At 42.9% G+C, this 27,937-nt stretch overlaps 1 protein-coding gene across 1 annotated transcript; it reads right to left on the reverse strand.

The window, feature by feature from the left end:
* On the reverse strand, positions 1 to 27,937 carry TALDO1 (transaldolase 1). The gene is made up of 8 exons (XM_018556038.1): positions 27,649 to 27,937; positions 16,851 to 16,974; positions 13,180 to 13,287; positions 9,255 to 9,386; positions 6,741 to 6,916; positions 2,844 to 3,041; positions 1,392 to 1,537; positions 1 to 208 (listed from the first exon to the last, which is right to left on the reverse strand). The coding sequence occupies exons 1-8, from the start codon at positions 27,746 to 27,748 to the stop codon at positions 191 to 193; spliced, it is 1,002 nt and encodes a 333-aa protein (XP_018411540.1). The 5' UTR covers positions 27,749 to 27,937; the 3' UTR covers positions 1 to 190.

A 27,937-nucleotide genomic window follows, 5' to 3' on the forward strand; every position in this document is an offset into this window, starting at 1 on the left:
TTGGCAGGCGGGATTTAATCAGTGCATAAGTAGTCATCGTACAAAAAAGGAAAATGTACATTATGTAAAATGGTAATGTTACAATGCTGATAAAAACAGGAGTAAGACTAATGCAGAATTTCAGCAGCGGTATGAGGATTGGTGAGCCAAGATTTGGATGCCATGATTCACTATATAAAAGTATTGAAGATTACTTTCCAAGCTGCTCCTGAAAGAAAAAAAAAAAAAAGAAGAATCTTTAAACACAGGACATTTAAACTTCCTTCACTCTGTATTTATGTCTGACACCAGACTCATATGTACATTGCTGTAAAGCGCAACTAAGCTGTGCCACTGGATTTTTACACCTGTTTTAATGGGGAAGCAGCTGGGATCGAAGCCAGGCAATGACACCAATTTATTTTATAAAAAGGAGAATGGTTACATCATCTTTCCAGAATTGCAGCAACTTGTGCTGACAGCACATGCATATTTACCCAGAGACCTATGCAATGGGCCTGTAGGCAACCCTGAGTGCTCAGCGTCACACTAAACTCTTCAGGATAGAAGAATGGGTAGTGATAATTCTCACTTAGAGAACCACGCTCTGGAGCCATTTTACACCTAAAAGCATGCTTGTAACAGATAACTGTACCCAAGGCACAGAAGATCTGGCAGAATTGACAGAGAAGGATAAGACTTTGGAAGGGTGCAGAGTATAACTTCAGTGGATGCCAGCAGAATCACCCACTGGCTTATCTGTCACTGGCAAAAATACAAATGCCTATGTCTACTGAGGCCACCATCATGGTCTCTGCTGCCTGTTCAATGGACTGAGTGGGCATCCTACTGTGGGACATCTCTACTCATCTGGTACGCTGCCTAAACAGCTCCCCTTTAGCTCCAAGTGCCTGAAATCTTGTTTAGGATCTGTATGTCAGTGGGCTTTGGGCTTGTGATGACAGCATTGGACATGCTTCTGAGATCAGGTGTATATGACCCAATTCCAAACTGCATTTGAGCTACTTGAAGTGGGTTTACTTTCCTGTCGACACGTATGGGAATGGAAAGGAGCTGCTTAAAGCAAACATAAGCCCATTAACAGTCCCTTAAAGTGGCAGCACTATGCAAAACAGAGCTTACAATGTAGAGCTCCTCATTTTAATATCAGCCATGCCAGAGACTGGAGGCAGAAATACAGTGTTTGCATTTTTGCCCAAAACAAACATTTAGTATTTTTAACTGTATTGTAAATGGGCAAAGGTGTTATTTTCTTGTTCTGCTTTAAGATGCCACAAACAAACCCATTATCATCTATTGAGATGACTCTAGAACTGGAAAATCCTGTCCATAAGCTCCAAGCACATATCAGGATCACAATTCATTTACAAGCCCTGAGACAGCAAACACACCTTTAACTTCTTTTCCAGTTTTACAGCATCTTCAGTAAACTTCCTGATCCCATCAGACAACTTCTCTACAGCCATTTGGTCTTCATTGTGTAGCCAACGGAAATCCTTTTCAGTCAAGTGCACTTTTTCCAGGTTACTAGCCTGAGCTGTACAAAACACAAATACATTACACATTAGATCCCATCTACACAGAGTGGGGTTGTGCCTCAGAATGTTATTATAACCTTTCATTTGCTGAACACACTGAGGGCAAGCTGTTCATTAATAGATCCCCTTATTTAAATAACATCAGGATTTTTTTTAAAAGGACCCCTGCAGTGGGGCTACCCCCAAACTGCAAGGGGTACCTGCATTATTTTAATCTAGGAGAGAAAACAAAATACTCACCTGATTTTCAGTCCTACAGCAGTGAACGCCCCCCTCTTACCCTCCGCTCCGGCTGTGTTATGTTCCTTGGCATCCTCCCATCTAATACTCCATAAGATGTGATGTCACGGGTCCTTAGACCCCTGAGGGGACCAGTCTAGCAGCCAAATGAGAGCAAGGACCGGGTATTTCTCCTTTATTTTCAACCCCTTGTGTACTTAACCCTTGCAGTGCAGGGGTAGCCCAAATTCAAGTGTTAATGGAGTTCTTTACGCTCACATCTTCTTACAGCGCGAGGCCTCGACTGATGCAGGGCGAGCAGGACAGAGGTACATCTCTGCCCAAGTCTCCGACAGGGTGCTGCGATGTCTGATGCCACATTAGTTCCTATGTAAACCGTGCAGAAGCATTGTTGTGTTTACAGTGCCCGATACCAATCCTCTTACACAGTGCTATGTAGCAGGAAAGTAGCCAAGAACTGACTGATCGTTGGATTGTCAATTTCACTCACTTCAGCCGGTGGTTCCAGCACTGAAGCAGTGAACCAGCTGGCCCTGGCTGTGCACCCTGTGGTGCAGATCTAATTTGTGGTCTGGAGCACAGTGGGTTGCATGCAGGGCACAACATGTCTAACATTATGATCAGCATGACAGGCAGATAGCACTTCCAGGAAGATAATATCAGCCAAGTACGGCTTTAAAGCAGATCTAAATCCAAACACACAATGTTATAAAATGGTGGCTGCGTTTTCAGGCTTTTTACACTTTATTCAATGCTGCAAATTCCTCCTGTGCCTGGCTGGCAACAATCATTTCTCCACTGTATCTATGTGGGCAGCTATGATTGTGACACAGATTGGACTTGGGTGCCTTTGTTCATCTCCATAATATAGTGGATTGACAGGACTAGTAATTTACACAATAGATAAGCATTTGTGCTTTGTTAAGCTTACAGGAAGCCACAAGGACACTTCATTTCTGACAAGAGCAACAGGTATTTTCTACACTTGCTGAAAATGTCCTTGATTGGAAAAAGAAAACAAATGCAGCCACCACAAGGCACATTCGCAGATCAAAGCAACTTTACCTTCTTTATCAGTGAGTGCAGGAGTGAGCTTGGAGAGGTCTTTGCTGAGCTCTCCCAGCAGTTTGGGGGAAATGGTGAGATAATCACATCCAGTCAGAGCTTTAATCTCCCCGGTGTTGCGGAATGAGGCTCCCATCACGATGGTTTTGTAGCCAAACTTCTTGTAGTAGTTGTAAATCTTTGTAACACTCTTCACACCTGCAGAAAATTGAAGCTTTAGGTTATACATCTATTTCACCACTCAAGTAGCTTGGGGCCTATTCACACTGCAATTCTGATGTTCCTGAGGATGTTGCGATTGATAAAAACGCATTGGGCGGGTCTGAGCACTGTCACACATTAGATGAGCAGTGGACGTGTTGTTGGGGGAGCGGTTTGGCATGTTACCTCAACAACAGTGCACATTTCTCTGAGTATATGGGTTGTTTTTAGTTGCTCATTTGACCGCTTCCCGGCCGGCAGCTTCTTGAATGCGAGTGGGCGTTTTTAAACCTCCGCGCCCGTCTGCCCCGCCCAATGGTGTGCAAAAGAAAAACCTTTTACATTGTGAACAGCTAGCGACGGCTGTTTACATACAAGCCATTCCGGCGTCTAAAGAGCTGCCAGATCGCTTTTTATTATGCATGTGGGTCTGGGTTCTCACACAATCTCCCTCTGATCTCTCTGAGTGCAGGAAGTGATTATATTACATCACTTCCACATTCAGCTGTCCATCAGGCTTCTGTATCTGGAGAGAATCTGGTGAAATGGATCTCTGCTTCATCAGCTTCTCCGGCGGTCCCTAGGTGACATTAGGGGTCTTGGAGACTCTGATGTCTTCATAAAGAGGACCTGTGTGTGAATGAACTACCACATAAGGGGTTTCGTAGCCGCCTATGTGATAGCAATAAAGTGGAAAAAAGTTTGAAAAAATAAGTTATCCCCCAAAAAATTTGTCACAAATAGTAAATAAAAGTAATTCACCGGCACACACTTGAAGGGTTTTTAAAGTATTGATATGTTTATTCAATACCCAATGTCACATGCCGTCATACGATGCTAACGTTTCAGGTCCACACAGAGATCCTTCATCAGAGCAACAGTGACACTTCAAGTGTGTGCCGGTGAATTACTTTTATTTACTATTAGTGTTTTGCACGGCGCCATCCGTGTGGTCACCTGGGCACCACATATATCTTGTGGTTTTGAGACCGTGGCAGTGCGAATGGGATTTGGCCTTTGTTATAAAAAAAAAAAAAACAATTTTTTTATTTTTAAAGTCCCCCGCCCCCACATACACACAATTGGGTCCGCATATGTGTGAAAATGACGATTGCACCACACGTTCCATATCACTGCAAACATCAGAAAGAGAAAGAATTCCCAGACCATCAATCACTGACTACACTAAACTGATAAGCTGTAAAAGCTTTTAAAGTGTCGCCTATGGCCAATTGTGGGTACGGTATTTTTTTCTATTCTGCAGGCGCACTCAACTTTAAAGCTTGACATGTTTGATGTCTATTTACCTGACGGGACCCCATCTTTTTTATTTTACCAAAATTTTGGGTAATAAATGGTTTTTAACATTGCATAGGGAAAACAGTTTTTCCTTGATATTTTCTGTATTTTTTACATTTAGTTAAAAATTAAAACCACCAACAAGTAAGCTATCTGTCCAGAAACAAATGATATAAAATTCATTTTGGTACAGCGTTGCATGACGGAATAAATGTCAAAAGTACAGCAGCGCTGAATATTGAAAAATGGCGTGGACAGCACCCCGGTCTTCAAGTGGATAATAAAGGGAATTTTACACTAGATCTTTCCTTCCCTTTTTCCTCATTGGATGGGTGTGGAGTAATATGTAACAAGGTGGACTGATGTCCTCGAGGAGATCTGGAGAGTTCTATCTTCGCTCGGGTTCTGAATCCGTGCATAAGACCCTGATATTTTAAGAGGTCACATCATTTGGAGAGTGCCTGCCCATGAGGTTTTTAGTTGTTCCCACAGAGGTTTTCATCTTGGACGTTCCACTTACATTTTGGAGTTTAACTGATTAACAATACTAGGACTTTTTTTCATAAGGCTCTATCCTATAATATATTAAGATTTGATTTCACATATGGTTTTTGATCCGGATTTACGGTTTGAGTGATTTATTACTTTTTTGCTACCAGTGTTTATACTATTGGAACTACTTATTACTCACATGCATTTGAGTGATGAGCTACTTTTGGAGTTTATAACAATTTAAAGTTGTATTTAGGATGATTGTTCATAGTAAATAATGCATACAATTCACTAAAACTGGCCGCGATATTAAAGGGAACTGAGAGCAAATGAGTGGCCATTGATGACCTTGTTGAAAATACTGGAAGAAATTTGCAAACAAGTATGCTTCAATTCCCCAAGTGTGCATATTTAGGACAATCCAAGCAGAGGAGGTAGCACAGTCAGATACCCCCAACCTAGTGACTTCCCCCCAAAAAAATCTTCAGAACACTCCAGCAGGAGTATGGCGCTCTTTAACTGGTACCTTAAGACAAGGAGACTGGAAATGAAAGTGGTTTTGGGTTTATAGCTCCCTCTGCTCATATTGCCAAGGAGCAGGATGCTACTTTGTGCTTACACAAAGGAAAAGACTTTGGATCATACCATTAAAGGAGAACTATGAGGCGAGTGAAAATCACTCATAATTCTAGCCGACCTGTGACAATGAAACGGACAGGTCGGCTCAATAGATCAGGAAGTGAGCGAACACATAATCACTTCTCAATCCTGTCCCTGCAGAGAGCCGTGACCGTCACTCACGGCTCCCTGCAGGGATTCCCTCCCCCCCCCGTCAGATTCTCCAGCGCTGACTGGCGGGACGGATGGGGGAGGGGGCGGGTAAAGCTGGCTCTGCCTCTAGATAGGCAGAGCCATTTGTCACTCACGCAGCTGGGTGGATACAGGCAGTAATGTCGGGATCCGTCCCGGCTGCGGCGCCTCAGTATACCGCGAGCTGTAGCTTGCGGTATACTGAGCTTTGGGTGACGGGAGGACGCTAGTTTGTGTCCTCCCTTTACCCTTAGGAGAAATATGGGGAAAAGCCCTGACCCCATAGTTCTCCTTTAACCAAAATTCTCACTTTGCACAGTGCTAAGCACCTATGCAGGTATTCTTGGTTCACATGTTGCAGCACATGATAAACCTGGCCAACTGCATCAAAGTGATCACTCTCTGGCCAGTCCCTGGCTCTAATGTGCAAAACGCCAAACATGTATTTTTTTTGTGGACCTATAGTACCAATATGGCCTAAACTGACAGTTGGAGTACTATGGAACCAGGTCTGTTTACGGACCTGCACTATGCAAAGGCCAGTATACTCAGGTTAAGTACCAGAAGGTAAATCAGGAAATGTAGAAAGGCCACTGCACACCACTAAGTAGCGAGAGATATACAGAAAAGTCCTTTGGTCAGCGCACAGCAATGGCCATCACAAGCACTACTATCTTATCAAAGGTGAGAGCACAAAATCTTGCTTTTAACCAACCTAAATAAATGTGAAATTTGTAATGCTCTAGTCTGTGCACCTTATTATTCTTTTACTAGAAGATAAAAGGTAATTTACCGATAGAGTGATAGTTATACAACAAATCACCAGCTGTGATTACACAAGGTGTTAAAGGATACGTACACTTCAAAACAAATTGCTCTTTAGCTTCTCAGACATGCATGGGGCCATCTCCAGGGTGCCTCCAGACACAGCCCTGTAGAAGTCTATGCTGCTATTGTGCAGGTGCATCCAGTGCACAAGACTTTAGGAACAGTATATAAAAAAAAAAAAATCAGACTGCAAAATTGAAGTAGAGGCCAGAGCTTAGGTGCAGTAGTTAAGGTCAGAACTCCTATATAGTTTAGTATTCAATGTACCTGGGTCTTCATGTGGTTCATAGCTCTTCTTGCCAGAATTTGCTACATGCCAGTCAAATATCCTGCCCACAAATGGAGAGATGAGTGTAACCCCAGCCTCAGCACAGGCCACAGCCTGAGCAAAGGAGAACAGCAGCGTCATGTTGCAATGTATTCCATGTTGCTCTTCCAGAATCCTATGGAAAAATACCAACACATTTAATAAAAAGTTTTTAAGATTGCATAGCTTGTTTTTAGCTATAGTCACAAGGAAATATTTCCATTAGCCATTGATGCAATATCAAATATATATTTCCATCAGTAAAATTAACTGCCTTGTTGTAAAATACTTAGATTCAAATTTTAATTGGCTTAAAGGGAATCATAGTATGGGCCCATGCACATATATTTACAAGTAACCTCGTACGTTTAAATGAAGATGTATGACTTTGAACAGACATATCTTTTTAGTGGTTGCCCTTGAGACCTGAAGCTATGTAAAGAACTAGTAAAGAAGCAGCTGTTTTGGGAGTGGTTTAAGAACAAGGTTCTGTGTTTTAAATAGAGTTGTAGAATGACATTTAGAAATGATGAGTTAAGTAGTTTTGGTCGCACCATATAGAGAAGTATAGTAGTCTTGACGTCAGAAATAAGTTAAGAATATGCTTACAGAGTATATGGCCTTATAGGATAGACCAATCGTTAACGTCGATTTTGGTATATAAGCGACAGGGGACAGACACTCGGGGCGCATACACACTACATAATCTCACGACACACTTCATTGACACTACATTATATGACACTATGCATACTCATGAATAGAATTCTAACACGCCCATTCAACAAGAGACTTTGTTATTCCACCTGCTAGAAGACTATTTTGGTTGAACCCTCCAGATACTGAGAAACATACCAGGAGGTAAAGACTCAGAACGAGATGACATGCTTTTTAACTCTGCATTACTATATACTTTGAACTATCTATTTATATATTATATTTTTGCAATATCATTGTATGCTGTGACTTTCCATTATACAATTAAAGTCACAAGTTTTTCAATCTACAACTGGACAATCATTGATGAAGATTAATCACCTTCAGACGCTTAAATCGCAAGTGTCAGTCGAGAAATACTAATTTTCTAACAGTTGTATTGATATACAGTATCAGCTTAATGTGAATCTTGGCAGCTGTTTATAATCTTGAGTTTACTGCACTTCGAACATTGACATCCTTCACAAATATCAGTTAGGACGCAAATGCATGTAGAAATTAATGTCTGGTGCAACATTTTCAGTTGCACTTTTTTTAGGCATGGCTTCCAGAGTCTAACTCCTCTTATGCAACACGTTAATGTGCTACAGAACGCTCATGGGTTACCCCAATGCATCAGAATGGAATGGTGTGGGAGGGTCCTATAAAGGAAGGTGCCATTTAAAGTGACAATCCAGAATTGTGTTCTACTAGCTTGCATAGAGTGGGGATGAGATAAGATTGTTGAGGCATCATTATGAAGATTTGACACTTCTCTTGACATCTGCAAAGAGAGAAATCTCCAATGGGTGCATGGTACACCAACACTTAGATTTTATCTCTGGTGTCACTGAACAGAAATCTCCTTCCCAGGGTCAGAGTAGCAGATTGAGGCACTGTAGCCAAACCTAAAAACGTTTTGGCTGGATATGTACTTTAAGTTTATTAACTTTAAGAAAGAAGTAAATTGGTTATGAAATATAGAACACCGAGAAATGCACAATGTTAAAATGACAGATCACTTTCTACAAACTGCAACAAAGGTATGGCGTAAACTGTAATAAGACCAATATTTCCCAATACTGCACATACATGTTTTAAAGGGAAACCATTGCTGTTGGTAAATTGTGAGTTACAAATCACTAACTGATGTATATCAATTTATAATTTTTGTTTAACAAATCTTTCATAGTTTATCTAATGACACTTTAGGGCATGCAGGGGTTTCAAATAAGAAAGCCCAACACTGCCTGCCTATGAAGTTATTACGGACGTGTGTCCAACATTTTGAAGCTTAATTGGTAAAGCGGATGGTAAGACACCAAAGACTTTTATGAGGACTATTGAAAAGGTTTTTTGCAGACTGGTGCACAGAGCAGAAGGGTGCCCAATATACATGAAATATCTTTACAACTCAAAGATAAACAGAACATTTTGAAGTATTTTTTCCCCAAGGGTACAACTTTCCAACTTTTCCCACTATAGTTCGTTCCTTCAACTACTGATTTTTTTCAGATTAATAGTGTATATATACCAATAGTAAAAAAATTGCAGTTAGCTAGATACAAGTGACAAGAATATTTTTCACACACATCTCAGGATGCCAATAAAGTCAAACCTTTCATCGGCCTATAGAAGATGAGAACTATTAAGGAGCTGTAAAAAGCCTGGTGCCTATAGGTTAACAGATTGCTCAGGCACCCAAGTCCACTAAGCCAACATGGCAGCTGCATTCCAATCTAAGGGATGAAACTACCAAAGCAGGGAGGAGATCTTACTTGCCAGCTTGGATTCCCTCCCAGGTTGACGACAACTTGATTAAGATTCTGTCCTTGTCAATGCCAGCTTCTTTGTACAGTGCAATGATGCGCCTGGCACGTTCAACCATCCCATCTTTGTCAAAAGACAGTCTGCAGGTCAAAAAAAATAAATAAAAAAGACGTGTTAATTTTACAATATAGACAGTTCTATTAAAATGAATGAAATCAACAGAAAGACTCAGCACCAAACTAAGGGTAGGATCATAAACGCTTTGTGTTGTACATCCCAGCATGCAAATTCTGCACTCATATTTGCTGCAGCTCAAGGTGGCAGTCATTGGGAAGCTGGTCCCATCACACATGCAGTGCATCCTAACCCTTTTACTGCCATGGATGTTAAGCGTTATGGCAGAACAGAACTGCTTGCAGCAGGCTGGCTCCGCAATGGTTACATCCACTACATTTCACAATGCTGTAAAGTTCATTGTGGCTTTGGCAACCATGAAGTAATACCTAGGTGGTGTGTGCCACTTAGCCTTTGTGTGATTGATGTGATCAGTGGCTAACAATCTGCCGATCACATCCACAAGGCGGCCATCGCTTTTATTACCTACAGTCTCTGTAGATGTAATCTGGCAGCCAAATGGCTACCTTTCACCTCCACAAGGCTGCAGCAAGTGTCCCTACTTGTGCTCCCCCTAGCAGTTCGGTGCCTCTCTGTATTAGACTCATTGGCAATAAAGGGACTGGCTGCTTCAGCTGGCTGCCAATCACATTCACAAGACTGGTAGCCAGTGTTCCCCCTACTGTGTAGCCAACCCCGTCCCGAAAGGCTCAGTACCTGTCTGCATTGCCGAGTACTGGAGGCACAGCTGCAGCTTTATGTAATGAGGCTGACTTTCTGACTTCCCACCAGTCTCATTGCTGGCTTTCATTCAAGTTACCGAGCGGCAAGGTCAGTTAACATGACTCATGTCTACAGATGTTCAGTTTTTGTGAATGAACACAAAGTGCACAGTACTGAACATCTCCATGTGTAGCAGTAGCAAATAAGATGAGGACTCTGTCCTCCACTCCTAAGGGGAAACATCAGGGTCCATTTGGACCACTGATATTTCCCCAAGGAGGACCTGTCAGAGCTGATGTATGTATTGTCACTATAATGGTTATTACCCCTTAGTGAAAGTACTTAAGTTTAAACAAAATACAAAAATGCTTCCCCCCAACCCACCACCACACTACACCCACACACGGTACAATATGATGCACCTCTATATACACAAGATGTTTGCACTACACACAATACTTATTACCAAACGCGTTAGTCAATTTTTAGGCTGTATTGCCACATTTACACAGTTTTGGTGGATTTACCACATATGTGCATTATGCCAAGGAATAAAATTAATGTTAATGGGCTGCCAATGCATCACGATACAGGTAAAAACAGTTCATTTCCAACAACACCACGCGCACTGTGGCACACTGGGTGCAAGTACATTGCTCACTACCGTATTAGTGCATTGGGGTGTCACCCAGGGCAAAGCGACAGTGCGGTTAAACCCCCCCTCTCCAACCCAATGACACATCTTCATTGATCCCCCACACTGCTGCCTCTAGCTCCACAGGTGCAATATATCCAGAACATCCGAGTATGAGGGAGGATGGGAGTTATGGCACAGTGGGGGTTACGTCCAGGCAGGAGCAGTGGAGGATTGTTGAAAATGTGAGCATCAATGGGTCAGAGGGACCTTTCCACAGGCATGGCCACTTAGCCGTGGATGGGCAAGTGACAGCGTCTCTATAATGTGTATGCTAACATTTGTGCATTAATGTGCAATATTTACTGCAACTATCGTGGCACTAACTTCCATAGGTACTGTGGTTTCAGAAGATATATATAGTTTGAAAAGTAAAAAAATTCCAAAAGGGCCAGCCATCCGAGGTGAAAAATGGGAGGCAGGGCATGGCAGCAAAAGGGTTAAAAGATCCCCTTGACAAGAACCAATGCATAAAATGTTCTTTGGTGTTGCAGAGCTGTGTACATTTCAGAACTGGATATGCAAATACAAATCCTTTACAAGTTAAAACCACTTGCATATATGTATTTCATGGTTTTCCAGAAGTTCAATTTTAAGGTGTGATGTCTTTGAGACACCTGTAACACAATTGAAACATAAGGGGTTAAAGGCAGGTATCCAGAGATGCCAGCACATATTCCACATTCTCTGGGATGCGCAATACCCATATAGCAGTTTCCAGGTTAATCATCATCTTCTACTTCCTCCAGAATCGCTCAAAGTATTATCTCCTGCCTTTCTAACCGTGTGCCATATAATGGGTGGAAGGTGCCAGAGCTAGAGACCTACAGAGCTGGAAGGTGGTATCTGCACAAATTCCTCCTCAAAGAAACTATTTTATCAGTGGTATAAAAAACAAAGCATTTGCAGGAACTTGGGTAACCCTCAAGGACAAAGTCCAAAGCACAAATGATCTTTGTAGACCTAAAATAAAGACTGGCATGTGAAAGTTTCTTAATGAGCAGAAAGTTAGTAATGACGAACTATGGGAAGAAGACTAACTCATCCTGGCTATAGATGGGCAGACCTCTCACTCACTTACCTCTACTCTCAGCTGAGTGACTTCCTCCGACAAAGATCAATCTGTGCTAGTTAAAATGTTTGCATGTTAGAATATGTGTACATGCACTAATGAGCATTTCTGGACATGCTAGTTATGGTTAATGTCACACCTTAACTGATGCAAGTGATGCTCCAACCTTAGCACGTCCTTTTTTTGCAATGTGTATCGCCACCCTAGGAGAAGAACTCAATTATATTCTATTCCGATAAGGTGCCTGAACCTCACAAATATCAGTGTTCTCTACTGTGACTTTAGCTTAAAAGAGAACCAGTCAGAAAGAGATGTTTGCAAGAATCAGACTGTCACCACAGGGTCACTTATCCAGTAGCCCACCTGTGAAATTTTTGTATAGGTTACCTTTCCCGTGTACTGAGAAGCCTCCGCTTCACAGCTGCTGCCTGTATCAGTCTGGTCAGATGGGTCTAATACCTGATCGTTCCGCTGGCTGTTGTGGATCCTCCCGCTGGTTTGCAAGTCCTGTAGTTACGAGCCAGGTCGGAAGAACCACAGCGGCACACATTCCACACACATTGAAGAACAGAAGCAGCGGCTTTCCAATACGCAGACAAATGGTAAGGTAAGCATATCAGTGCTTCTTTTACAGGTGAGCTATCGGGTGTGACACTGTGGTAACTCTTGTAACAGTGCAGCTTCAGAGAGAAATAGTATAAGTATGTGTTTACTTGTAGTCTCTTCCTGCCAGAAAAGACATGTCAAGCTATAGTCCCACAAGGAGGCCGACCCATGTACTGCCATGAACTTCAGGCTTATAACGGACACTATGGACTGCAGAAGGGGTAGAGCTCCATTAGCAAAGCCTTTCATTTTCTTTTAAAGTAACCCTGACAGCACCTTTGTTCTGGAACAGTTACAATGTCTGAGCACTGAGCTTAGGCGGTAGATGGCCCTATAGCCCGACATGCTTGTTCCAACAAGGAGAGAATACAAGTAAACCTGAAAGGCAAGACAGTACTGCTAAAAATTCCAGAATGGAGATTCAGGTCAGGTTTTTATCACAGGCCTATTAGAGGGATACAACAGTATATTAGATTTACAAGTAATACCGGAATGCAAAAAAATTAAGGACAGCATATATTTATAAAACATTTCTCACTGGCTATGGCTCATGTTTTCACAGCAATACAGAATAAAAATAAAATGTTCTCCTGTCACACAAAGTCTGATAACCTTTTTCCAGGTTCACAGATACACATCATACCACATTTGTCATGCATGTTTTAGAACAACTGCATTATACAGAAGTGGCAGATGGTGTATTTTGGAGGAGTTCGAGCCTTACCTGGCATCCACCTCTGTGGAAACACGACCAGGAACCACCTTTAGGATTTCTATTCCAAATGACACGAAAAGCTTGTCCATGACATTGTTGATCTGTTCCTGTTCAGACCTATAAGGAAGGCACTGTTAAACTTGGACTCTAGGCAGATATAAGACAAGTAAATGTTGTTGTGTAATTACATACATCATGGTTTTTAAATGCAAGCGTGGAAGGCTGAGGAAGGGGATATGTTGCCTAAAAAGGATACAGTCCATGAACCCATCGCACTCAAAAACACTGTTCCTTATAAAAAAAAGACGGGTGCTGCGGCAGTCAACGGATGGCAACAGTCTATAATCACAGGATAACAGACACCGGCACTCCAAGTAATGAATCAATGGCCTCTGTTTATTGATGCATGAAACATAGCACAATGCATCAAAAAGCAAAGTTTTGCCTGATGAAGGGACCCTGAAATTCAGAGTTAGGACTTACCGGTAACTCTATTTCCATTAGTCTTCCAGGAAGTTCCTCAAAAAGGTCCCTATTCTAGCACTTGCCAGATTCTACAGAAGAGACTGAAGCACCAGCTGGGGAAGAGAAAGGGAGGCACTTTCTCTAACAATGGCGTGCATTCCATCTACCGGACCTCTGGTTCCCTATAGAGAGAGTACCCCAGTCTCGCCATCTGAGGGATTCTATCCTGGCCGTTCTGCAGGTGATTGCAGAGTGTTCCTATGATGTGCTTTCTTATAGTATTAAAGTCACTTTTGTTTTTACATATATCCACTGCTAGCAATAGATGTATGAAAAAACAAAAAATATATTAAAAAAGTTACCAAATAGGTACATACCTCTGTCTCCGCCGCTCGCTCCCGTCTGAAGGATGATGGGGCGCAGTAGAGATCTTCGGGGGAGAGACAGTGTAATTTAATGCATGCTGCCGTAAGTATGCACGTCGGACAGACACCGTGGGACACAGAAGACAGCAGTCAGCGCTGGGTCAGAAACCGGCACCAGCGCTGGAGGGACTCCATAAAAAAAGGTGAAGGATGATAGGATCAAGTGGCATCATTTTGGGTAAGTCCTTAACCTCTTGCCGTCCGCCCGTAGTAAAAAAACGGACGGACGGCACTGCTGCATTTGCGGGTTGCCGTCTGGATTTTTTTTCTGCTCGCGCGCGCCCCCTAGCGGGCACGCACGGGCAGAAAAAAATAAAATTTCGGTAATTTTTCGTTTATAGTAAAAAATAAAACCCCCAGTGGTGAATAAATACCACCAAAAGAAAGCTCTATCTGTCCCCAAAAAAGGGTATAAAATTCATTTCAGTACAGCGTTGCATGACGGAATAAATGTCAGTCAAAGTACCGCAGCGCTGAATACTGAAAAATGGCCTGGATGGGAAGGGGGTTTAACACCGCGGATGTCAACTGGTTAAAGCAGCACGGGTTGACTGTCACCTCAACAAGGCCTATGTATTGTGAGTGCATACATTGTATTGACTATCGTTATTCAAGAGAGACTTGCTACACTATGGCGGAGCATTCTCGTGTTTTACTGTTTAGGTATCTGAATTTGACCTGGTTTTGGCCCCCAATCTAAAATCGCTCATGTGTTTGCCAAGAAGCATGCCAACAGGAAGGGAAATGAGTGACAGATGACCTCATCACTGTGCTGTCACTATCCAGTCACAGACTGAGTGGGGGAGGTCCAGGACAACATGGGCTCAGAGGAAGCAGGTCGAATGATGCTGGCCATCAGCTTGAGGACACTGCCGGCGGAAATCCTTGAACTACACCTGAATATTGCAAAAAATAAAATGGGTTTTATTTCTTTTTTCATGGGCTATTCATTTCTATCTTGTTATTTGTGGCTGGGGTTTCATTTTAAGTGGCCTGATACTCTGCCAAGGTGCCCTCTGGAGGTTAGCCTGGTTTATAAATGACCCATATGGCCACTTGCCTGCATAACATTTGCAGAAACCATACAGGACACATCTCCAAAATGCACATTCATAATCTGTCACTGCCGTCAGTTACAGCAATCAGTGCGCTGCGGCAAATCAGCACTATTGTTTTAAATCTGTATGCATTTCTGTCCATCTAAGTTTAGCACACAACTTGATGTGACATGAAACTAAAACAGATGGATTTTACAGTGGGGTGGAGGATTAAAGTGTTATCATATATTTTAATATTTTAAAATGGAATGGAGAAGGGTTAAGCTGGGTACACAGGCAGCAAATATCCTAATGAACCAGTCGAAATTCGCTCCCTTGGTAACTATTTCCCTGACAGAAGTCGATTAGATCTTTTGCCGAAGGAGCAGGTTGGAAAATCTGTCTGCAAGCACCATTCCCCCCCGATTAGCTGCAAGCACCCTTTGGGTATTCTGACAGCAGCTGCTGCCACAATACATGGTAAACAGCGGGAGATCCGTCCATACACGCCGCTTAGCGTGGATGGAGGAATCTGCTAGATTTTCATTGCTCAGCCCACAGTGTGAGCAAAAAATATATTAGTGTATTCCCTACTTCTGAACATTTGCCAGTTGTGTCCCCAATGAGAAAGGGGGAGTAGGGCAAATCCATATTCTTCCTGTCCCTAAAACAGAAAGCACAAGGACATTTTCCTGGTGAATGAAGAAATATTACCTTTGGCAGCTTTAACTAAACACGTGCCCCATTGAAAGTTTTCCCCCTATTCCTGCAGTAAATAACGCTGGCCATACACTGTTCCATCTTTGCGTTACAATTAGAATGTAATGAAAACAAAGGTTTTATTGAAAAATAAAAGCGGACCTTTACACTCAATAAAATTCTACCATTGCATCCCTCCATGTATGATGATTAAGAACAGACATGTCAGGTGCAAAATGCTGTGATTATGAAATACGCTTGCAGAGCATTCACTTCCTGCTTTAAAAGGGCAAAATTACTTCAGTTTACCAAAGCCATGCACACCGGGATTACCTTCCTTATCAGCAGAGCATTGCTGGGGAATCTCAGGAGATCTCAGGGAAAGGCATTTTCCTCCCCTGAGATGATGTGCATGGTCACGTGCCCTAGTCACATGTGCCAGAAATCCAGGAAGTAATGGGAGAGCTAGTAATCTGCCCTTAGTAAACATGGCCACGGTCAGGAGACAGAAATAAGGTATGCAAAAAATACAAAGCCGGAAATTTTCTAGAAGTAGATTGTCATTACTAAACATTTGTTTGCTTGTTGTTATTTTAAACATGCGGGTACAGGTCCACTTTAAGGTGATTTTGTGTAAATAGCACTGTCCTTATTGCCCACACTGTAGCAAGGCTCAATTTATCACTTGGTGCTATTGGAACACACTGGTAATCCCAACTACTATACACACATAAAATAAACCTATCTGAAAGGGACAGGACTGAAAACTTTTAGGTAGCTCGAATATTTAAAGGAAATCTGAACCAAAAGGGAAGCTGTCCTTTAAGATGCACAGAAATGTAAATGGTGCTACGACAGCTCAATTGAAGGGATGGCCAACTACAGCCCCCCAACTGTGCTTGAACTAAAAATCCCAACATGCCTTTGAGTCATGCCTGTAACTTTCAGCCTTGCAACGTCTCACAGGACTTGTAGTTCCACATCAGCTGGAGGGCTGGAGTTGCCCACCCCTGGCCTAGCCTATAGCATTACATCAAGTATTTCCAGCACTTACCCGCCAAGCTTCTTTCCATACTTGATCGCATCTTCTACCAGATGTTTGTAGGCTGGCATCTGGGCAGCTGCCAGTATCAGAGATGGGTTTGTAGTGGCATCCTGTGGCTTGTATTCTTCAATGGCTAAAAGATAAAATCATATAAAGTCTCATGGGAAGCCAGTATAAAAACACCACTTAATATTCTTTTGTGACTGGTAATATGTACAATACACAATCATTTCAAATTCTCTCCCGGTCTGCCTGCTATCATTAACCCCCCTCCACATTCCATCCACTCCTATGGCACTGGCATGGACTAATAGAAACGAAGCACAAGTCTGCACAACTCATTGGATAGAGGGCAGGTCTGGGCAGAGGAGTGCCACAGAAATATGCTGACAGAGCACTTTTACATCAAGCACAATAAAACCCAATTCTGTGAACACAAACCCAAGTTGTCCTCAATGCAGCCGACACTGGCCATTAATTGAACTTCCGGCAGATATAAGGCAGATTAATTCGGCTCGGACCACATTAATAAATCATTGAAAATTTGTTTTTTTTTTTAAAGCAAGCAGTGTATATACCTTAATGAGACTTTGTATCTACCTCTTCAGTAGGCTACACACGCGTCGAATATCACCCAGTTGCTGATGAAGTGACAAATTCCCTGCGTGGGTGCCGCTGTTGGCACCCTTCCACCAGGCATCCTTTAATCAGCTGATCGAAGGATTTGTAGGTTGGAAAATTCTCGGCCAGGGATAGCTGACAATAGGCTGCTAGCTCCGTTCAGGTAATCGTCCAACACTTGTAGTCGTTAAGGGAGCAAATCTGTTCTTTTTTTCATTCACACTGCGGGTTGAATGAAAAAAAAAAGAACCGTGTATACCCAGAGGAGGAAGCAGCCAATGCGTTCTAGTGCTGGCAGAGCATTCTGATAGGAGAAATCAGACTGACCGATGAGCTGTGCTATTTCTACTACACTGTCTAGTCACAGGCTGCGGGCAGGCCCATGGTGGCCTAGTCTTATAAGAAGTGGGTTGAAGGATCCTGGCCATCATTCAACCCAGAAGACTGAAGACATCTTGTGGCAGAAAAGCTCTGAATTGACCTCTGCAACATTGACCTCTGCCTTAATGCCCAGCTGCCGAATATATGTGTAGTGGTACTATTGGGCACACAATCAGCACCCCTAGAACTGTGCCTGCGGTCAAGTAATGAAAATCAAGAGCCAGTACAACGTGATTCCGATTATGTCATCACTGTGCAGCCAATGACAGTCAATTAATGGGAACCCCTGCTACCGGCTTCTAGCGTCACATTTAAAGAGCTGGCTCCCACTGACAGACCCACCAACAAGGGTTATAGCAGGGGTGGGCAACTGCGGTCCTCCAGCTCTGCTTTAACTACAAATCCCAATATGCCTCTGGGAGCCATGCCTGTAAATGTCAGTCTTAAGGTGCCCATACACCTTACGACCATCGCAAGACTTTTGTCTTGCGATGGTCGTATGCTCATTAAAAGCCCGTACGATCTGCCCACCTTGGACGGGCAGATCGTACTTGCGATCATCGGAAGCCCGCCCCGCTGAGGGGCGGGCTTCCGATGACGGCAATGCAGAACGGGCAGTGTGCGCGTGCGCACACCGGCCCGTTCCGCAGCTATCGGGCTAGCAGGCTAGAAACCCGCCGAGAATGGTACGATTCACGGCTGGTTTTCAAGCATGTTGGCTCGACAAAAGACGTGCGACCGTACAGTAGAAACGGTCGCACGTCTTAGTTCACACTGCTCGATTCTCGTACGATCGCGGGATTTCGCCCGATTCTCGTACGAGAATCGAGCAGTGTATGGGCACCTTTACAATGTCTCATGGGACTTTTAGTCCCACAACAGCTGGAGGGCCGGAGTTGCCCAGCCCTGCGTTAGAGGAAATATTTAATGGAATTATTTTTGGCTCAAGTTCTGCTTCACATTTTGCCAACCTGTACTAATTATCATGCAAACTATATTATGACTGCTAACAAATGATTAAGGGATAAACTAGTAAAAAAGGAAACATATGCAGGGTTGTAATGAGAGCAGGGGTATGTACAATACTACAGATAACTCCGAGCAGGTTGTTTCGGTCATGGGGCCTATCAAACATGTCTATATCCTGAGCATTATATCGGAGATTTACCTCTAATCATTACCACAGCTACGAGAGAGACTTTCCCTGAGATTACCTGGAGGAATTAGGCGTGGGCTTTTAGATATAAACGAACAATGAATAAGCAAATGAAGCCTTCTCCTTACTCACAGTGACTATGCAAAAAGCACTGCAACCCAACCAGGAAAGGATTATTCAATTTAAGAGCAGGAAGCCAAGCGTTTCCACACACCATATTGCATATAGTATTACAAAGAAAGGGGCCATCTTCCTCATATGTAAACAGTCATGACCTAATATTGGACCACACAGTCTGGAATCTCAAGGTCCATGCCATGTTTCAGGGAATGCAAGGTTAGCACACATTCCTCAGAATACACCGAGTAAACAAGGGGCTCCAAGGTTTGTCTTATCCAGTAAGAAACTACAACGCGGGATGTATTTACAATACTGCCAGCCTGGTGCTGAAAAACAACTCATGACCCTACATTCTAGACTAACCCTAACACTTCCGGCTCATTCCAGGGCTGCACAAGTCACAGGAGTCTGGTCGCCAATGCACCCTAAAAATTACAGCTGGCGCCAAACTTAAAGTTGTCCCTGGTTGTCATCAATGGAGCAGGCTCTTGGATTAGACAAACTGGCTTCTGAGTTCCACAATAAGCTGCCCACCCCTAGATTACTCACGCAATAGCACAAGGTGAATGCACTGGCAAGCAGTTTTTAATTTAATAAAGTTTTAGTCCATCCTTCATTTAACTTCGCCTTGCCATGCAATAAAGCTGGGTCCAATTTTGTTCAGCACACAGATGTGAACTGAAGCCATAGGACATCTCTGCCTAGTCCTTACATTAGAAATGCAGTGGGCAACAGTCACAAACGGATGGCATATACGAGCCCTTTAGGTAGCATTAAACTCTCAATGAATCCAGATCCAATACATATCGCCCAGCAAAGTATTTCTTTACATTGTTGCCAAAGCAACAATGTAAAGAAACAGTCATGTTTGTCATCATGATACACATGTTTCTGAACAGATAGCTCCATCTCTTTCAGCTCAGCTTCCCTAAACTTCCTGTCCAGGACAAGATCACAAGAGAGCCGCCTTAAGCATCTGTCAATTGACTAGCCCGAAAAAAGGAAGAGTAAAAAGGAGACGGGGGCCAGGGGGAAGGGAACTGCATTGCCTTGCTGTGTGTTTGTGGAGGGGCACATGGCTTAATAGCTGGGAGAGATGGAGCCATCTGCTCAGAAACACGAGTAGCATTATCACTGTTTACATAGTTACTTGGGCAACAATGTAAAGAAATACTTTGCTGGCCAATATGCATTAGATCTGGATTCATTATTGAGAGTTTAATACTACTCAGAGGGCTTGGATATACCATCAGTATTTGACTGTGATGCCCACTGTATTTCTAATGCAAGGACAGACATGTCCTATGGCTTCAGTTTACATCTGTGTGCTGAACAAATTGGACCTAGATTTATAGACACAGAGGGGGGGCTGCATAGGACCCTGCAAATGAAAGGAGTCAGCCTAAAACAAGGCATCAGGACCATTGCTCCGAGGGACCAGCTGATTCTGCAGGAAACAAACTTCTACTCAAGGAGCAGCATCCATTGATTCAATCAGCATCTGAAATGGCTTCAAAACCTTTTGACTTTAAACTATATCGAATACCAAGAATAGAAATGTAATACATTGCCGCACACCATTCCTTAGATGTGATACAAGTGAGCATGACACCCTAGGACAGGAAGTGTGTTTTAACAGATTAGCCGATATACACGTCTCTACAATATTACACTTAGCACATTGACTTGCACCATCAAGGTTTCCACATTCCTTGAAGCAAGCAATTGCTAAACAATGTGGGTGCTGTAAATTTGTTTAGCAATTAAATTAACTTCCCCCAAAACAAGGAACTTGGCTAATAAGAGCGCTGCCCATGACGTGATGAGCCGGGTCCTTTACGTAATCACATGTAGGTAATTGCAGAAATGCAATCGAGGTACAGATTATTATTTGCAATGAATAGGTGTATATGCTAAAAATGGTCATACAATCTACTTAAATATCCCTCACCTATGTTGTTGCCCCGAGTCTCTTACGCTAACCATGTAAACATGAATGGCTTGTAAATGGAAACTGATGGTTGTAAATGTAAAGGAAGCACCGAAAAAGCAATGCAGACGTTAGTGGACCAAGTGGGTGTAATAAAGTAAATATATTCATCTTTGGTGGTAGGGTTCCAGTATATTTAGATTAAGAACTACGGACATGTACAAAATTAACCCTTGAAGTGGGCCTACCCCCACACTGCAAGGGTTAAGTGTTCGTTTTGGTCTAGGGTCTAAAATAAAAGATAAGTCACGCAAACCTCAGTCCCCTGGCAGCTACCATTCATCTCTCCCCTATGCACCTGCTGTGGAATGTCTGTTGGCATCCTCACGTCCAATGAAAGCGAATAGATGTGACATCACATGTCCTTAGACTGCCAACGCCCGGGGGAGAAGAGGCTGCTGGGACCTGTCTAGCGGCAAGGTGGGACCGATGACTGAGTGAGTATACCTTACTTACTAGACCAGGGGTGCGCAAACTCCAGCCCTCCAGCTGTGGTGAAACTACAAATCTGTCTCTGGGAAGTGATGCCTGTGGCTGAGTGCATCTTGCAATGCCTCGTGGAATTTGTAGTTCCACAACAGCTGGAATGCCAGAGTTTGCCTAATTCTGCCATAGACCAAAAGGAGCACTTAACCCTTACAGTGCAGGGGTAGCCCCTCTGCAAGGGTTAACTTTTAATATGCCCGGATTTCTGACATTTTTCTTTATAAGAACGTTGAAGATACACATTTGCAGTGCACACCAAAGTCCTCAAACTGGTGGTGGGGACATCAGCAGTCCCAGCTAATTAGCACGGCAAGCCTTTTATTCATCATGTGACAAGCAGAAGGCAGAAACCGGAATACAAGAACTCTTCATCTATTAGTGCAACACTTACAGAAAATGTAATTCTGGCAGAAAACAATTTGTATACTTATATGGTACAAGCAGACTAGATCTGGGGTAACTATAATAATGCCACGGTGACAGATGCCAGGGGGGTGGGCATGTCAGTTTAGGATTACTGCTTGTCCAGTTGTAATCTGAAACGCTAAAAACCAGGATAACTATGGCCCTGCACCTCTAACACATGAGCGCATAACCCATCTTACAGGTATGAAGCTGACCACACAGATCAAGCACCTGTTTTTCCTGCTGCAGGTGGTGCAACCCGAATTAGATTTACCTACTGATCGTTCGTGTTTTGGGAACTGGCCCTGCTATCCTGGTTTATGGTGGCTCCTTTAGCTTGCAGGGTTCTATGGAGTCACCCATGTGTGCTGGTAAGCTGTGTATGTCTCCCCACACACAGGCACAGCAAATCAAGCTACTTCCCTCCTCAATTTCCCTTCAAGCTAGTAGATTTACATCTGCTGGAGACTGTTGTCCCTTGTGAACTTGTATTAGACAGGAGATTCAGGGTAGCTGAGCTGGGAGAGTTGGAGCCAGCTGTTCAAAAACCCGACACTTTTGCCCAAGTACTACAAGTACTTGGGCAAAAGTGTAAAGAAATACTTTGAGAGTTCAATACCACTTTACAGAGGAAATGTACCCACCAATTGAATGTGTCCCAAAACAGTCACTTTTAAAACATGCCAAATGTCAAGGTTGTCAGTGTGCCTATTTCAGCTCTCAACCGAACGTTCAAGCCATCAAATACTAGGTGTCATAGCTGATCACATGTGCAGCACCATGGCAAGTGCAATCCAAATAGAGACTGAGATGGCACCTTCTGTGCCTGTAAGGGATAGTAGGTTGTAGTTGCACTTTATCGGCAGGGGTGGGCAAACTGTGGCCCTCCCAGCTGTAGTAATTACAAATCCCATCATGCATCTGTCCCTGGGAGTCATGTCTGAGGATCTTGCAATACCTCATGGGTTTTGGAGTCCTGCAACAGCTGGAGGGCAGGCGTTTGCCCACCCCTGTTTTAGGGCTTGTTCACGAGTTTCAGGTCCTGATCAGGTCCGGATCTGCAGACGCAGTGCTACTGATGCAGTGTGTTTTGGCCGCGTTATTGATGCGTTCCAGTAAAAAGAAAAAAAATGTTTATTTGCTGGAGCGGGGTTGTTAGTATGTGAGCTGCGGTGCAGTGCGCTTTTGACCGTTTCCTGACCGTACAAAATGTGACATGCAGTATTTTTCTGTCGTAACCTGAACGGACTGCTCATGTGAGAACTGTAGCCCATAAAACACATAGGCATACATTTTGAGTGCAGGAGCATACGGATCAGGTCAGCACACAAAACGGACGTCGTGTGAACAGGCACTTAGGGCCGAATCCCACAAATACCAGATCTCCAAATAGGTGCAAACTGTCTATATAAGTTGGAGGAAAATGATTATGGCCATACCAGCCCCACATATACCGATTCTATACTGAGTCACATCTTCCATATTGATATCTCCATTCATAAATATTGGGCAATCCATCCAGATTTGCTGGGCCCACTGCAAGTAATCGAAAGAACTATAGTCCTTAAGAAAAAATAATGGGAATCATAACTCAGCATTTTAAGATTGGATTCATCCAACACCTACACAATTTATCATCATCATATTTGCAGAGTTCAAGCTAGCAAAGCTTTATTCAATGCACTGGATTAGATATACAAACACCATTTCCAAAAGTTTGCACCTTTATTTACCAAACTTTGTATTACCGCTCCCTGTTTTCATCGGGTTATTCAAGGTAAGATGATGCGGCACAATAGACGCCTATTGAACCCTTGACTACTGGAACAAGTAGACGGTGCCATGGGTTTACATGGCCGGAAATGTATACACACAGATATGTGACATGACATTGGTCGGTGCTGGAACTTGTTTGCTTTCTTTGCCTATTGTTCATTTCATTGTTTTTCAAAAAGTTTTTTAGGTTTTTAAAATTTCCTTTCCAAATAAACTCTGCCAACTTCCTAAAGTTCCTTCATACAGAAATAAGAAATATTTGCCTGTAGCCTTTGCCGATTATTTGATGCTAATGTTTTACTATATATTAGAGTGGTAATGTATGCTGCGTTTAGATCTTATAGTGGGATTCATGCAAATGTTTTAGTAAAGGCTCAAACTAAATTATTTTCATAATCGATTAGCTGGCCGAATATTTTTTAGATCATAAAAAAATGCCATATTTTATATAAAATACACAAATGGTGTTAAAAGTTTAATTCAGAATAAAGCTGCATGCACATTTTTCTTGCAATCACACGGCACTGGAATACACAGCATTGCAGTACTGTGCATTCCAGTGTGGGCTGGGGACAGGAGGAGTGTTTGGTTTGCATTTAAATGAATGGCACTGCAACACCTCTCGCAGCAGAATTTGTCAGGCCGAAACAAAAAATGACCTTTTCCCACTATTTTAAAAAAATACTTAAATGCATATTATACATTTTATTTAGTTTCAGGGCTTGTTCACACCAAGTGCGGAGCAGTTCAAGAACGCGTCAAAAATGCATCCAATGTATTGCAATGGTATATTGGGCTCTAGTTCACACCACAGCGTTCAGTTCCAGTGCATGTGGAAAAACTGCAGCATGCCCTTTTTTCTGCTCTGGAACGCATCAAAAACACATGCAAAAGCTCTGGCACGCACTGGACTACACCTGAAAGCCCATTTTAGGCTAAAAAACTAAAAACGGACTAACGCATCAAAAACGCACTGCATCCAGATCTGGTCCGGATTTGGTGTGAACAAGCCCTAATGGATTTAAAATAACGTGAATTGAAAAACTCAGACCAATAATCAGTTTAGAGTTAGCCATAAATATTGGCCCGAGAATTATTGTTCTCACTCTGCCGTTTTCGTACATAGGTGAATCTGATTTCTGTCTCCATTACTATGCGCGCATTCGTGTGGTCAGAGGACTACTTTTGGTATTTTTAATTTAATTTATTTTTTTAACTTCCTGTCAATCACATGGGGGGCTCACAAGCACCTACGTGAAAGAACGTTGGAGGTGACAAGTTCTCTCTAAAGTGACATTAAGGGTCTATTAGACCCCTAGTGTCACCTTTCCACTTTACTTCCACAGCTGTAAACACAGTGCTGCCATCAATTTCAAAATGACATTTTTTCTCTCCCTTAAAATGGTCCGTTTTCCTATTATAAACATTTAATTTGTTTTCTATGGTGAATAAAAAAACAGGTTTATGAGATTTGTAAATCATTGTATTTGTTTTTTATGTAAATTCTACACAGCGCCCCAACTTGTTTGGAATTGGGGCTGTATATTCTAGTGGTATTTATGCTAATGTTGTGTTATATATACACTTGTGGTCATTTCTTCTACTTTATATTATAGCGGTATTTATGCCAATGATTTGTTCTATATTCTAGCGGTCATTTATTCTACTTTACTATATATTATAACTGTATTTATGCTGTTTATGTAGATTTTACACAGCCTTCCAACTTTTTGGGGGAATTTGAGTTGTACATTATAGCGGTGTTTCTGCTTACGTTTTAGTAAAGTAGATTAAATAACTGCTAGTATATTACACTACAACATTAGCATAAATACCGCTATAATATACAACTCAAATCCCCCAAAAAAGTTGGAAGGCTGGGTAAAATCTACATAAAATAAGCATAAATACAGTTATAATATATAGTATATAATAGTAATTTATTCTACTTCACTATATATGATAGCGGTATCTCTGCTATGTTTTATTATATATTCTAGTGGTAATTACAGCTCGTGATGTGTGAATGTATAAAAGCTGAGGGAAATGGAGGTGTTGCTCCTGGGTAAAGGGCACTGTTGGGAATAACACACTTACTAGCGGTTGGCTGAACAAGAATGGGGTGTTAGCTTAGCCTAAGAGCGCTCTGGAAGAGTTGGGCCTGAAAGACCTGAATATGGCAATATATTTTGTGTTGCAGCTCTGGCATCTGGTTGCAGCCAACAGTTACATAAGATTAGAGGATTGCAGGGGCCGGTACATCAGTGTTTTGTAGATCAACAGACAATGACATGCCAATATATTTCCCTTATAACAGACCAGCAAGAAATCAGTCCGACATGTCTTGCAGCAGAAAGTGGCATGCTCCGGTACAAAACATGTGCTGCAGGGCTCATTCACACGGCACAATTTGGGATTCCGGCAGGAGAAACCTATGAATTCCTTCGGCAGGAATCCCAGATGTCGCAATTAAATGTGAACGCTGTCACCCATTCAAGTTAATGACCGGGTGACAGCGGCCTCATCTGTAAGCAGCAGTCCACATTTAATATTACAGTGTTTGGAATAGATCACGGACGCAGGGTAGAAGCATCCAGTGACAGAGACCTATTCCAAACCACATGTAACCTTATCACATACGATTACATGTGGACTGCTGCTTACAGATGAGGCCGCTGTCACCTGGTCATTAACTTGAATGCAGGAATGCCAGAACACAGGGTAAATGAGGCGCAAGCCCTCCTGCTAAGTCCTACATATACCTGTTGATCCTGCCAGTGACGCCCACCTAATGCGGCTTCCTATAGTAGGGTGGCAACAATGCTGCACTGCTCCTGAATGCACAGCAGAGTTGCCACTCTTATGTAGGCTGTGTCTGCTTGCACTATAGTAGGATGAGAAGGTGTAGGTGGCATAGTCATCAGCATCATCACTGCTGATTCACATGTCTGAAACTTGTCACACCTACTCCTGCCCTCTGCTTTCTGGATGGCACTGCTTCTGTTACTGAACCTTGCTACTGTAGGCTGCAGTGCCTGGGAAGGGGAGCGTGAGACACAAATGGAGGCTTCGGCTTCGTCAGGGAAGGTACAACATGTTTACTATGAGGATTGTTCAGCACATAGTAACTGGATTTGGTAGTCAGGAGCATTTCATTTGCTGGCATCCCGGGTGTGCGGTATCTATTGACATACTTATCAAAACGGGAGCAGCTGCCCATAGTTGTCACATAACAAATCGCACAGGTGTGACCAGGGACGTCTACTTATGCTAAAGCTAAAAGATTGTACAATCAGATTGTATAGTGTACTGCCGGCCATGCTACAGCTCATGAGCCGTCGTTATCTTTGCAACTATGGCATGAGATGGACACGTTAGGAGGGGAATTGATCAAAACTGGAGCAGTTGTCAACATTAACCAATCAGCTTCTCTCCTCGGTTTGATCAGTTAAGCTTTGAAAATGAAAGGGAGAAGCTGATTGGTTGCCATGGAAAATTGCTCTAGATTTGATAACTTCCCCTCTCTGTGTTCAGCACATCAGGATTTATAACGCGATCAGGATGGAAATACAGAAGCAATAAAATCAGATCTGGGAAGGAAAGTTCTGATCATGGTTTCTGGATCAATGCTGGTCACATTATAACAGCATAGACAGCTGTCATATGAACACCACCCCTATCACACGTGCTGGCCAATCAGCTATTATGTGTTATCTAGGGACTGTGGTACCAAAAGTCCCAGCACAAATCCTGGCACCTATCACTCAGGGCATGCTGGGACTTGTAGTATGCACATGAATGGACACACAGCACCTAAGTAGCACACAGGAGGCTTAGGCTTGTAGATGATGCATAGATAAGATGAGGCTCACCATTGAAGTCTCCGGTATCAGCCACCACCACGGTGTACTTCTTGAGCTGATCAAGCGCAGACTCCTCCATCTTCTGCTTCTTCACCGCACAGTTGGACATCACAGGGGTCTGAATGGGGCCGACGGGTCCTATATATACCTGCGGCTGTGCGAGGGGCGCGTATGTGTCGTCCAATGGGAATGAAGAGATGGGGGTGGCAAGCGCGCGACACACACCACGCGAGGATGGGAGCTAGAGCGCGAGCAGCGACGTGACTGTGACCCAATCACGGACCAGTACAGGGGAAGC

Source organism: Nanorana parkeri, unplaced genomic scaffold (assembly GCF_000935625.1).
Source record: "Nanorana parkeri isolate BGI_ZX_2015 unplaced genomic scaffold, ASM93562v1 scaffold222, whole genome shotgun sequence".
NCBI lineage: Eukaryota > Metazoa > Chordata > Amphibia > Anura > Dicroglossidae > Nanorana > Nanorana parkeri.

Bases quoted from the DNA above. Each gene is read 5' to 3' on its own strand.
- TALDO1 (XM_018556038.1), bottom strand. From the start codon at position 27,748: ATGTCCAACTGTGCGGTGAAGAAGCAGAAGATGGAGGAGTCTGCGCTT. The intron at 9,387-13,179 runs GTAAGGCTCGAA...TTTGACCTGCAG, and splicing joins TCCACAGAGGTGGATGCCAG to ACTGTCTTTTGACAAAGATG. The intron at 1,538-2,843 runs GTAAAGTTGCTT...TGTTTTGTACAG, and splicing joins TGCACTCACTGATAAAGAAG to CTCAGGCTAGTAACCTGGAA.